The sequence below is a fragment of the Monomorium pharaonis genome, unplaced genomic scaffold (genome assembly GCF_013373865.1).
Source record: "Monomorium pharaonis isolate MP-MQ-018 unplaced genomic scaffold, ASM1337386v2 scaffold_485, whole genome shotgun sequence".
NCBI lineage: Eukaryota > Metazoa > Arthropoda > Insecta > Hymenoptera > Formicidae > Monomorium > Monomorium pharaonis.
In genome coordinates this window covers 1-15,272 of record NW_023415786.1, presented here as the reverse complement: position 1 = coordinate 15,272, position 15,272 = coordinate 1, and the positions used below count along the sequence as shown (strand labels likewise).

The window sequence follows — 15,272 nt, the reverse complement described above, 5'->3', positions numbered from 1 at the left end:
CAATAGTTCCAAATCTTTATGCAGGTTTTTGTCGACAGTTCCGCGTTTTTAGCATTTGTAGGCGATGTGTTTATTAGACGGCTGGCACCCGCACTACAAGAGTAGAACTACAAATTTTATAGCGAGTTCCAGACAACCACACAGCATTCTCCAAATACATATTTCTGCAATAGTTTGCAAAGCCTTTTTGTAGGTTTAATAATTACGACAGTTCGTATTGACAAACAATGGTATTATAAGTAACCACTCTTCTAACCTCTAAGGATAAGTTATTTAATACATGTCATGAATTACTGGTTAACAATAGAGCGACATTGGTAAGTTGTTTACAAATTAAAATATTATATTGAAAATATAAATATATTTCACAAATAATATTGTAAGTATATGTTGGTAATTTAAAAAACTTAAACAAATCATATGACCTTTTTAATTTAATATAAAAAAGTGTTCTCAAAATTAACTTTATACTTAAACTAGAAACAAATTAATCTTAACGTAAATTTATAGAATTAGTAGTTATTTACTTAACTTTAACATAATAGAATTCATTTCATATCAATTAAATTTCATTAACTTAGTTTAAAAAATTAGATTAACTAACCCAACTCTAAAATTTAAAAAATGGTCAATTACATTAGTAACACATACCTATCAATACCATAAAATTGGCTGAAGTTTAAATACCATAGCGTAGTATTCATATCTGATAGTGCGAGACAGGATCAAATAAAAAATTGTTTAAAAATGTTTAAAGACCGGAACTGTCGACAAAATCTACAAAAAGCTTTAGAACTATTGCAGAACTATTGAAAAATGCTATGTACTCGTCTGGAATTTGCTATAAAATAGTAGTTTACTCTTGTAGTGCGGTGCCAACCGTCTAATAAAAAAAATTGTTTAAACATGCTTAAAGACCGGAATTGTCGACGAAACCTGCAAAAAGCTTTGGAACTATTGCTGAACTATTGAAAATGCTATGTAATCGTCTGGAACTCGCTATAAAATGGTAGTTTACTTTTTTAGTGCGGTGCCAGCCGTATAATTAAAAAATTGTTTAAATATATTTAATGTAGAATACAGAACTATTGTTAAAATCTATCAAAAACTCTAGAACTATTACGGGTGCAAGTATAACTGCTGTTAAAACGTTCAATTTTTATAATGAGGTGCCAGGGGAAAATAGCACCTCATATTTTCAAATATCAATTTTTTTAAATAAATCAACGGAACTATTCTGAAACTTATCAGGAATTCTATGAAAAAACTTTATGTATATACATAACTTAGTTAGAAAAATAACCCATCAAATTGATATCAAATTAAGGGAGAATTGATATAAATTGCATTGATCAAATCAAATTGATGTCGATTTGATGGTTATTTCTCACTGGAAGGGTTAGAAAGATAAACAGAGACGAACAAAAACAAGGAAGATATGAAAAAAATAATATGGGCAAAATATAATAGAGTGTACAAAGAAATAAAAATAGATGAGAAGCTTTGTATATTTTAGTGGGGTAAAATAAGAGTAGGGAGTTAGTCTATGATAGCGAGATTTAAGTGCGGAAACGAGGCATTAGGGAATAGATATTGGAAAAAGGAAAAAGTGTAGGCTATACAATTTAAAAGTAGAGACTTTAGAACCAATATTAGAAGAATTTACAGAATTGCGAAGACAAAATTTCTCTGTTAGGAAAATGTTATCAGAGGTAGATATAGGTACAAAATGGATGAAAAATGTATTAAAGACGAGAAATGACAAAGAAAAGCGTAAATAGTCATTAAGAGTCCTATGTTATTATGTAATTAAGCTATGTAACCTTTTTTCAAAGGCCGAAATGTTTAAGAAATAAACGAGTTGTATATATGTTATATGCAATAGTAATTTTATGCAGGGTGTAATAACAAATAAAAAAATAACAGTTGGCGCGCGCGAAGCGCGTGCATGTTCTAGTCCTATATTAAAAAGGAGATGTTAAATCGAATCGAATTTATTGTTGCCTCTTTTCCGCGATGCGGATTGGTTCTTTCGCTTGGCTTACTTCGTGATAGTTTTTAGTTTTGACAGCTGTCAAATTTATGATAAATAAATAGCTACGCAAAATGACTTAATAAAAGTGTCTTTTTGTAAAGTGTCTTATTTAGTGTCTTAAGTGTTTCTATTTAGTTTTAATAAGTGTCTTTTTGTTACATACTTTTTGTTACATACTTATGACTTAATTTTTATGATTATGATGAATAAATAGCTACGCAAAATGACTTAATTTTTATGATTAAAAGTGTCTTTTGTAAAGTGTCTTATTTAGTCTCTTAAGTGTCTCTATTTAGTCTTAATAAGTGTCTTTTTGTTACATACTTATGACTTAATTTTTATGATTAAAAGTGTCTTTTGTAAAGACACAAAAAATCAATTCTCATTTTTCAATTCTCTTATCCTTTTAAATGTAACCTATATTAATTAAAATATAATTATATTAAAATATAATTATACTTATCTTTTATTTTCTTTCTCTTTCTCTCTCTCTTTCTCTCTTTCTTCCCTTTTTCTGTACTTCCTTTTTCTATCTATCAATTCTCTTATTTTTTCTAATTAAAAAATCGAATTAAATACATCTTTTTACAACAACATTACATTAAACATGTAACTTATGTATGTATATTAATTTTTTTATTTATAACATGTAATATATGTTGTGGAACAGAAAAAACATAAAAAGTTAATTATTCTTTTAAACTAAATAAAATTAAAAACTAAATTGAATTAAAGTTAATAACTTATAAAATTGATTTAGTTACATTAAAAATTGCATTAAAATTTTAAATTAATTATACATACTTATTTTTTATTTCTGTCTTTTTAAATTTTTTATTTTCTGTTTGTCTCTCTCTCTCTCTCTTTTAATATATTAATTAAAATCTAAATCAAATACATGTTTTATCAATCGGTATAAAAAGTTTAGATATACTTTTATTTACTTTTTTACTTTTATTGCTTACTTATTTTTATTACTTTTTTACTTTTTCTATTTAGTTTATCAAATCATACATACTTATCTTTTATCTTCTCTCTTTCTCTCTCTCTCTCTCTCTCTTTCTCTTTTTCTCTTTCCTTCCCTTTTTCTGTTTTTCCTCTTTCTATTTATAGTCTATCAATTATATAGTCTATCAATTCTCTTATTCTTTCTAATTTAAAAATCTAATTAAATACATCTTTTTTAGATATACTTTTATTACATTTAATTTTACATTAAACATGTAACTTATATATATATATTTGTTTATTTAGTTTACATGTTGCAATTTTACGATAGAGAAGAGTTATAATGCATGAATGATGTCTACAATAGTCTACAATATCATTTAAAAGATACAGAACCAATCTAATAAAAATGAAGAAAAGTCCAAAAAATTTTAAACAATTAATATAATAAGAAAAAAGGATTAATTATTGATACAATTAAACGTTAATTAAACATTAAAACATAAACATAAACATAAACAATTTACAAAACAGTTTTGTTTATAAACATAAACAATTAACATAAACAGTAGCAATTCTTGGATTTCTGAATTATTTTACGTTTTATTTCGGTTCTTCATGACCGAAGATCGTTGTTTTCATCGTAGTTTTTCATAGTTTTCACGCTTGTGTTGTTATTATATAGAATGTCTCTTCTTTTCTGTCTATAATAATAAATTTAAATTTAATTGCTACACAGTAAAAGACATTTTGTATTTATGTTAAATTTGGTCCTTTCTCGCCATGATCTCGTAACATATATCACACTAATATTTTAATAGTTATTAAAGTAACATATTACATATGTTAAAATAATTTAATTACTTCGCGTGAATTTTCTTCTAATTTTCTTTTTTTTAAATTTATTACTCCTTTTAACAATGAAGATAATTCCATTCGACCATTTAGTCTACGTATATCTTTTAAATTATTTACTATTAAATATATAGAATCATCTGCAAAAATATAAGATAATAATAAAATGATTATTTCACTTAATTAATTAATTTTATTTACTATTTAATCCAATTGTTAAATTTTATTTAATATTATCAAATATTAAATACTTTGTGTTTGTGCAAGTCCAATTATTTGAACTTTATCTCCTTTACGTATTCCAAGTTTAAAGTACTCTTCATTTGTAAAACTTAAAATATGTACTTCCACTTTATATATGCCATCCGTGATTGAACCGTATCCAATCGTTTGATCTTTTTTAATATTATGTGCCTCAGCAAAATTTGTTTTTACATAAGCTTCTAAAACTAAAGTAATATATTTATTTGTAAAAGTGGAATATATAATATGAATTATATAATATGTAAAAATTAATTTCTAAGATTTTAAAATATTAGAAAAATTTTTATATCATGTAAATGTATTTAAATTATATAATTAATTTAAATTTTTTATAGTTTTAATATTTTATATATTGTGTGTGTGTGTGTGTGTGTGTGTGTGTGTGTGTGTGTGTGTGTGTGTAATTAATAGAACTTACTGATTCGTTGCGTTGCATTTATTATTTCGTTTAGTTTAATAGCCATTGGTTCTATTTCTAAATTTGAAGTTGGTTCGTATTTTCCTAAATTTGATACAATAGTGTTTTTACGAATTAATAGTTCGAATGGTGTGTTTCCATTATTAAAAGAAGCTACTTTGGGGCTTCGAGCTTGTACACCATCCAAATGAATAATCTTAAATTAAAATTATTTTTAGTAAAATATATATTTTTTTAATATTACCATAAAATATTATTACATACATATTATATTATATTTTAAATATTGTTATTATTATAATATATCCAGTTTCATTTATAATATCATAATCTTTATGTTATTTATATATTTAATTACATTTATATATACATATATTTATATTATTTATGTCATTTTTATACATTATTTTTATATTTAAATAAAAAATATTTACATTATTTAAATTGATGTGATGTATAATTTTATCTATATCATCATTCCAGACTACGATTTGAATCCTTCTACCGCTGCCATTATTTAAAAAAATTTGAATATTTTGTATTGTTGGTTATTTCCAACAATGCGCGGTGACTCCATTCCGTCAACATAACCTATTATTTCACTATAATAACATACAATTATATTTTAATAAATATAATTTTATATTATAATACTAAGATTTGCGTTAAATATTTTGTTTAAATATTTTTTTTAATATTTGTTTCAAATTATATATACATTACATTACATTTAAATTACATATATATAGAATTATATACAATTACGTGTGTGTGTATATGTGTGTGTAAGTAAAATAATATTATTGTTGAAAAAAGAAAGCGGTTATGAATTAAATGTGGAATAATGGATTTCGCGATATCTCACATACTTTGTGTTTAATTTTGAAGATAACTGTCCAAATTCCTACGACGACGTCCAGTGGAAGTCCAGTGGACGTACGTAATGTGGAACTATGGATTTTCAATGGCTCTGTTTTGGATGTCCAATGGACGTCCACTGGAAGTTTCAAACTTCCATGACAGACGTCCAATGGACGTCAATTGGAGGTTTTATTTTTGTGTATCGGCAATCGGGAATTTTTGCAAAATTTTTTTGCAAATGAAGCAAATGTAGGCAATTGAGAACGTAGACAAACGGAACCTCCTTTCCCCCTCTAATGCATAATGAGTTGAAGAAAAACGGGGGTAATATGGCTACCACAATAATATGTATATAATATAATATGAATATAAAATAATATGGAGATTTCGAAAATGACCATGTTATCAACACGCTTAGATGATTATATATTAGTAAAATTTTATATCATTGTTTAATTTTGTATAACATAAAATATGTACAAATATGAATAATATATGAATAAAGAGTTAAATAGTAAGAAAATATTCAAGTATGCATACATTTGGGTGATAATGCATTTAAGCTTAAAAAGAATATGTAATTAAATGTTAAAATGTAATATTTGCCAAAAAGCATTAGTTTTAAAAGATTCTTTGGTAATGTTCCATATGTCTTTTAGGTTGCATAACCGCAATCTTTTTTTCCAATTAAAAAAAAACGTTAGTTTTAAATTAACAATATTATTCTTATGTATAAGCAAGAATATTTTAAAGAATTTGATATTCTTCTAAACATTCAGAAACATTGATTTTTTATGTAGATGTTTTAAGCAGTTATCCGTTTAAGATTATCAAATTCTATAAATAATACTTTACATTCTTGCCTATATATAAGAATAACATTGTTGATTTGAAAATAATGTATTTTTCGTGTATATTCAAAGAACCAAAGAGAGAGATCATGTCAAGAAATAATAGTCACTCTTATATTATAGTACAAACTCAATATTCTTTTTTTATCAAATTTAACAGATAAATTTTCATTTGAATTAACACAACGCAGTAATATATTAAAATAACAAGTAAACATATTGAATTTTAATTAAAAAATTTTAAGGACCAATTTTAACATAAATATAAAATAAGAGAATATATTTTGAATATATGAAAACACAATTCATGTAGAATATGTCTATTTGATTAAATCTAAATCTTCATGCTAATATTTACTTGTGTGATACTAACAAGCACCTGTTCCCTTGTTTTCCCTAACTGTAAATAAATTTGTTACGAGAAAAAGACATTTCAGCCAGAATTCGAATAGGGTAAACTTGGGTAAGATGACCATAGTTACAATTAACATATTTTTGTTACGAGGGTAACGTTTATCGCGACAGCATAACTGTAATTATATACATATATTTTATATATGTTTCAAAAAATTAAAAAGCATTAAAAGCCAAAATTACTTATATATAATTAAATATAGGTTCCACCATTCAATTTTGGGGAAAACAAAATAATAATTTCTGCTATAAGAGCTGCGCTGAAAGTAATGTTATTTCTTTAGTCACTTTCAATGATTCTCTTTTTCATATGTTCTTATATTAAAACATAAAAACGGATTAATCTTAATAATATATTACACAATATATTACATAATATAGAGCATAAATACATATATTCTTTTATTTTATTTTATTATATTTTATTTATCTCTAAACTTAACAATAAACTATTACTTTTATTACCGATTAGTACCAATAATAATAATAATGATGATGATGATGATAATGATAATGATAAAGATAATGATAATGATAGTGATGTTGATGATGATGATGATGATGATGATGATGATGATGATGATGATGATAATAATAATGATGATGATAACAATCATTTTTAATTAAAAAAATTAGTTTAAAAGATTGATTAAAAGAAACAATTTTTAATATTTATTTAATAATTATTTACTATATATTCTTACACATTTGTTAATATTTTAATAAAATGCCTAGACGAACAATAAAATATAGTATAGAAGAACAAAAGAAATTGCAACAACAACGTCGTGAAAATAAAGCACAAGCTCAATATAAACGGCGACAAATTATAAAAACAGCAGTTAATAAAAATAATGTAATAATAAATGAAATGTCTGATACTATTTGTATTGCCAGTACATCGTCTACTAATTATGTAACACAACGTACTACATGTGCGGAATATCAATCTCGTTATCGGTTACGTAAAAAAACATACCCTTTAATTATTAATAATATGGTATTAAACAATGATTTAGTTCAACATTATATTGGTCCTATGAATGTATTATGTGTTCATTGCAATGCTAAACATTTTGCTGTTGAAAAAGTTTCTAATAAAGGTAATTCGTTTCATGATTGTTGCAATCATGGAGCAGTAGATCTTGAACCTTTACCTACATTCCCTCATTTTTTACGTGCTTTATTCGATGGACATCACGCAAAATCTAATAACTTCTTTCAACATATTCGTAGTTATAATTCTTCATTTTCATTTGCGTCATTTAATGCTAATTTGATTAATTTTCAAAATGACCGACCTGGTCCATATTGTTTTAAAATACAGGGGCAAATATATTATCAAATTAATACAGCATTATACGCTGCACAAAATGAAAGTCCAACTTATGGGCAACTTTTTATTGTCGATCCAAATGAAGCTATAAATCACCGTTTTAATGAAAATTCGAATTTAGATTTCGAAATCTTACAAAATCTTGAGCATGTAATGAGAGAATGTAACATTTTTGCTAAATCATATCAAATGATGAGTGAAGAATTAGAAAATCAACAACATTTACTATCTAATGAGTCGATACCAGAATTACAATTAATATTTACTTTAAAACCTGAAATGGATCGACGTCGATATAATATCCAAAGAATAAATGAAGTTGCTGCCGTTTTTTCTACAACTGCAGATGGAGAAATCCCAGAATCATATGTTACAATACGCAATAAAAATACTAAAACTTTACAAAGCGTTAGTACTATGGATCCAAATGTTGAACCATGGATATATCCATTGTTTTATCCATATGGTACTCAAGGATGGCATTGTCATTTAAAAAAATTAAACAGTAATAGACGAATAACTAGAGGACAATATATTAAGCATCGCATGGCTATTCGTGATGACTTTAATGTTTTCTTATTAGGACGACGTTTATTCCAACAATGGCTTGTAGATAATTATGTAAAAATTGAAAAAGATAGAATGAATTTTTGTAGAGCTCATCAAAAAGAATTACGCTCTGAAACATATCAGGGTTTAATTGATTATATGCAAAATATGGCAAATAATTTAAATGGGCATATTGGGAAAATGGTTATACTTCCTTCTACATTTATCGGTTCACCACGTAATATGTTACAAAATTATCAAGATGCAATGGCAATTGTTGCTAAATTTGGTAAACCAGATCTTTTTATCACAATGACTTGTAATCCAAAATGGCGTGAAATTGAAGAAAATCTCTTGTATGATCAACAAGCTTCTGATAGACCTGATATTTGTACACGTGTTTTTAATATTAAAAAAGATTATTTAATAAACTTGATTACTAAACAAAATTTTTTTGGTGAAGTAGCAGCATATGTATATGTCATTGAATTCCAGAAACGAGGTTTGCCTCATATGCATATGTTAATAACTTTAAAACATAATTTTAAAATAACAACTCCACAAATTGTCGATAAATATATATCTGCAGAAATTCCTGATCCAACAGAAAATTGTAATTTACATAATATAGTTATGAAACATATGATACACGGACCTTGTGCCAATTGGTGTTTAGTAAATGGACAATGCTCAAAGCGTTATCCGAGAAATTTTCTGGAGGAAACCAAGATGGATGAAGATGGTTATCCTTACTATCGTCGACGAAATACTGGTACAACTTTTGAACGTCCCGGCGGATATACAGTTGATAATCGTAACGTTGTTCCATATTGTCCTATTTTGTCGATTATATTCAATTGCCATATTAATGTTGAAATAGTTTCCAGCATTAAGTCGGTTAAATATTTATATAAGTATATATATAAAGGTCATGATGCTGCTGCTATAACAATTGAACCAATAACAAATAATACAGTTATTAATCATGATGAAATACATGATTACATCGAAGCTCGTTACGTAGGACCTGTAGAAGCTAGCTGGCGTATACTCGGTAAAAAGTTACAAGATAAAAGTCATTCTATAATTCGTTTACCAGTTCATTTGCCAAATGAACAAAATGTAATTATTGAAAATGATTCCATTGAAGAAGCAATGACTACTGCTGTAAATCAAGTCACTATGTTAATTGATTATTTCGCACTAAATTTACGTGACACAGAAGCAAGAAAATATTTATATACAGAAATTCCACACTATTATACTTTCAAAAAAGAAAAAATTAACGGCAAAAATGTATCACACTGGGTAAAACGGCATAATTATTTTAATTGCATAGGTCGTATGTATTCTGTGAGTCCAACACAAATAGAATTATTTCATTTACGATTATTATTACTAACTATTAAAGGAGCTACAAGTTTTAATAATTTAAGAACTGTAAATGGAGAAACTTATCAAACATTTTCAGAGACATGTTTAGCTTTAGGTTTAATTGAAGATGATGATGAATGGATACGAGCTATGAATGAAGCTGTTGAGTGGATGATGCCACGACAATTACGTAAATTATTTGTACGCATTTTATTACATTGTCAACCATTACATCCTGAACAACTTTGGAAAAGTTTTAAGGTAGCAATATCGGAAGATTATATAAGACATCTCGGTACACTACAAGGACAAAGAAAAGCTTACGAACAAATTAATGCTATGCTTTTAGCTGAAGGAAAAAGCTTTGCTGATTTTCCACAAATGGAACAATTAGCAGAAAATAACGAAGAGGAGGATTACGTGACATTAGAACAAGCTATGGAAATTGGTACTAGACAATATAATCAATTAAATGAAAAGCAAAAAGATATAGTTGACTTAATTTTAAACAAATTAGATAATTATAGTTATAATAATGATAATTGTTATTATATTGATGGTCCAGGAGGAACTGGTAAAACATTTATATATACAACCATTTATTATTTAGCTCAAATTAAAAATAAACGTGTATGTACAATGGCTTTCACAGGCATTGCAGCAACGTTACTTCCTGCTGGAAAAACCATTCATAAAACTTTTGGATTACCAGTTCCATTATTTGCCGATTCATCATCTGCCATTAAAATTCAATCTAAAGAAGCTCAGTATTTAAAAAAAATAGATGTCTTTATTTGGGATGAAGCTCCCATGGCACCACGATATGCTCTAGATATTATGGATCGAACACTCCGTGATATTATGAATAATGATTTACCATTTGGTGGAAAAATTGTTATATTGGGTGGTGATTTTAGACAACTTCTTTCAATTAAAGTACGAGGTACTCGAAGTGAAATTATAAATCTTTCTATTAAATTTAGTAACATATGGAAATATTTTAAAAAGTTTTCTTTAATACAAAACATGCGAGTTTCTCTAAATGAAATTGAATTTGCAAAATTTTTAATAGAAATGGGTGATGGGAAATTGAATGATTCTAATGACAATATTCAAATTCCTGAATGTTGCATAGCTCCATCTGATGCAGATATTGTTACAGATATATATGGTGATTTAATACAAAAAAGAGATTTTAATAAGATAGCTAAATGTGCGATACTTTCAGCGAGAAATATTGATGTAGACGAAATTAATAAACGAGTTGTTGAATTACTAAATGTAACAGAAGAACGAATTTATACAAGTGTAGATAGTGCTGTAAACTGCGGTGATAATGGTGATATTGGTGAATCTTTATTACCAGAATATTTAAATAGTTTGTCTCCATCATGTCTTTCTCCTCATGAATTACGTTTAAATATTTAATCTTAAGATTAAATTGTATTATTATGTTAATAAGAAACCTTAACATCAATGAAGGACTTTGTAATGGTACTAGATTAATGATCATAGAACTTGGCGATCATTTATTGAAATGCAAGATTTTAACTGGTGATAAAACAGGAGATATTGTTTTTTTAAATCGTATAACATTATACTGTGAAAATGTATATCCTTTTACATTTAAAAGAAGACAATTTCCGATAAAAATAGCCTTTGCTATGACAATTAATAAATCTCAAGGACAAACATTTGATAGAGTAGGAATAGATCTTCGCAAAGATGTTTTTAATCATGGACAACTTTATGTTGCTTTTTCGCGAGTTCGTTCTTGGCAAGCATTAAAAATTTATCTAGGTAAACAACGAGATAATAATAATGTTAAAAATTATGTATATAAAGAAATATATTTATAACATTTATTATTTTTTCGTTTTTAACTATTTGTATTATTAAGAACGTAGATAAAAACTATAGATACATAAGAAATAAACTGATTAATAAAGATAGATACATGGGAAATAAGAAAAATAAATAGATTAAAAATAAATCAATAACATAGATTAAGTAGATAGACGATAATTGAATAGATATTTATAACGCGAAGTACTTAACGGGGATAAAAATTGACATCATTGTCGACTTCGTTTCTCTTGAGATGTATACAACGATAATGAACGGGAAAGTGATTCACTGGTTCCTTTTCTTCAACCAGGTTTTTTTCCACATTCCTGGTGACGGAACTATCAATAGAATAGTTCTGTGCAACTTAAAAGTTTAGTAGGATGGTGTCCCTACTTTACTACATATAAGAATTTCCTTTTTCTTGAAAATCATTCAAGAAAAAACCAGATTTTCTTCCACATACTTGGTGACAGAACTTCTAACAGAATAGTTCTATACAAAAAGATACCCTGGAAATAACCCATTATGATTTCCAAGGTATTCCCAAGCGTTAAAACAAAGACACCCGAGGGGGTTTTAGTCGGTAAGAGTCCGGCATAACCTTCACTGAAAGTCGTAGGTTATCCATGAGGATTTCCCCCCCGATATCAAAAAAAAAAAAACCTAGATGGCTGGAAAACTGATAAACAAATAATAAACAGATGGGTAGTTAGAAAATTAATAAATAGATAAAAATAAATAAAAAAATAAAATAAATAAATAGAAATAGAAATAGAAATATATATTTATTTATATATCTCGTATACATATAAATATATATGCATACTTATATACATATAATGTATATAAGCATATATGTATACACACAGAAAAAAATGTAATATAGCCAATAACATAAGTGATTGCGAGCTACGAACTACATAAAATACTCAATACAATAATATTTACTATTAATGCAAGTACAATGTTGATACTGCAATAGCATATATTATTGTATAGAGTATATCTGTAGTTGGCAGCCCGCAATAACATATCTTATTGAATATGTTATTTTTCTTTCAGTGTACGTATACATATAAATTGAACAAATGGCGCGCGCGTAGCGCGCGCCTGTCTTGTTCTAGTTGTCATAAAAATAACAATAAAATACCGTCAAATGATACTAGCTTTTTGAAAATGACGTCAATAATATGAAAATAATGACGTATTTTTGACGTCAATATATGACATCGTTAAGATGAGACAAATGTACGTCAGTTTTACGACATTTAGACGTCATTTTATCTCGACGTCGGCATACTCTGACTAATATTTTTATAAATAAATATAAATTTACAGTTTTTTTTCTGATTTTTACATATGCGAAATAACATGTTGAATAACTTATAAAAATATGTTTTTGCTCTGTTCTTTTGATAAAGCTAAATTATACCTCAGACAGAACGCAATATTTATAAAATATTTATAATATTTATCCAAATATTTTATAAATATTTTTGTGGTTTTAGATTTGACAAATCATAAAAATTTATCATAAATATTATAAAAATATTTATAAAATATTTATAAATATTTACAAAATATTACTTATACAAATCTTTATCTTTTATTTACCATAAATATTATATAAAATATTTAGTCTATATTTTAATAATATGTTGAATAAAGATTTTGTTCTTCGTGTATATAAAATATGTGTAAAATATTTATATAATATTTTGAAAAAATAAATATTAATAAATATTAATAAATATTTATCATAAATACCCAATGAACACGCTGTGAGCATTTACGGAACATTTATAAAACATATTGCACATAAATGTTACAGACCAGCACAACGAACTAATAATGTGACAAGTATGTCATTGACAAGACTATAACTATAACAAGACTATAACTGTTACGTATGTCTGTGTTGTCACTTTTTCGTTGCATAGTTACGTAACATTTACATAATTTTGTTGACGTCAATAAGCCAAATGTTAATGTTTCGTAAATGTGATGTTACTATTGTAATGTTATTGCGCCATCATGTTTAATACATAACAATTACGTAATTTTGATAACGTCAATGAGCGTAACATAAAAATTTCGTAAATGCAGCATAAATATAATAATGTTATTGTGACATCATGTTTAATACATAACAATTACGTAATTTTGATGACGTCAATGAGCGTAATATAAAAATTTTGTAAATGCAGCATAAATGTGATAATGTTATTGTGACATCATGTTTAATACGTAACAATTATGTATCTTTGATGACTTCAATGAGCTTAACATAAAAGTTTTGTTAATGTAGCATAAATGTGATAATGTTATTACGACATCATATATCTTTAACACCTTCCGTGCCACGTGAATCACTGTAATCCATTCTGGACTTCCCACTGTTACTATTATTACTTATTAATTATTTACTAAGCATAAGAAGAAATATAATTTTATTAAATAAAAATAAAAATAATAATTTGTTAAATAATAAATAATTTACAATTATGCGGAAATTTTGATTATAGCCTCTTGTAATTATTATATCTTTTTAGTTTACATACTGCATTTAGTAAAATAGTTTTGTAGTTAGTATATACGCAATCTATTAAAATCAATAACATTCTACTTGAACCAGGTAAAATCTATTTACATATCAGCCGATTAGAACTTATTCTATATTATATAAATTTAAAAAGTATGTAGTTCGCGGATTGCCGCTAGGCGACGCCCGCGGCATCTTTCTCCTAATGCAATTTACACTCCAAAGGCTACATAAACAGACCACCCACGGTGACAGAAACCGGATCAATCTATGTTATCATAGTGAGCTTTCGGGGCATATGTATTTTTTATTACGTCTTAAAGACACATCTTAGCTGTTATGGCTAAATTTTAGCTTCGGTAAGAAATCCTTTTTAAGAAAAATAAAGTAAAAACGACATAATAGTTACAAGAAGAATCTTTCTGATACGTAATTTTATACGAGCATTTTACGTTAATTTATACGTAAAAGTCAGCTTATACGTAAAAGTAACGTTATTTTATACGTAAATGTGACTTCATATACGTAAAAGTAATGTTATTTTATACGAAACCATTATGTGTATGTTCCCTCTCTCTTTTTCCGATTTTGTTGCCCAGAATATGCTGACATTTTGACCAAATTGTAACTGGAAAATGACGTAACTATTACGAGAACAGTGGAACATTGTTCCATAATGATTACATAAATGTTACGAATCAGTGTTTACTGGGTATTATGTGCTGTCTGGGATGATTCTAAAATATTGATAGTATTAATTATATAAAATATTGTATTAGTTTTAATAATGTTGTTTAATAACCAATCTTTAAATAATAATTAATAGTTATAGGTAGCAAGGTGTCGTCCACTAGACCTCAATAATTCATCATTTGAGGTCAAATCGTCAATTATTACAAAGAATTATAGTTAACGTCAGTACCCAGATAGCCACAAATGTATGTATGAGCACAAATTGTTCTCATATTGCTAATAAA

At 26.6% G+C, this 15,272-nt stretch overlaps 1 protein-coding gene across 1 annotated transcript; it reads left to right on the top strand.

The window, feature by feature from the left end:
* Positions 1–8,174: 8,174 nt before the first annotated feature.
* On the top strand, positions 8,175–11,253 carry LOC118648518 (the record flags this gene model as incomplete). The annotated part of the gene is made up of 4 exons (XM_036294842.1): positions 8,175–8,928; positions 9,121–10,353; positions 10,690–10,848; positions 10,978–11,253. Coding segments are annotated over exons 1-4 (2,422 nt in total), but the record flags the coding sequence as incomplete, so codon positions are not given.
* Positions 11,254–15,272: the final 4,019 nt, after the last annotated feature.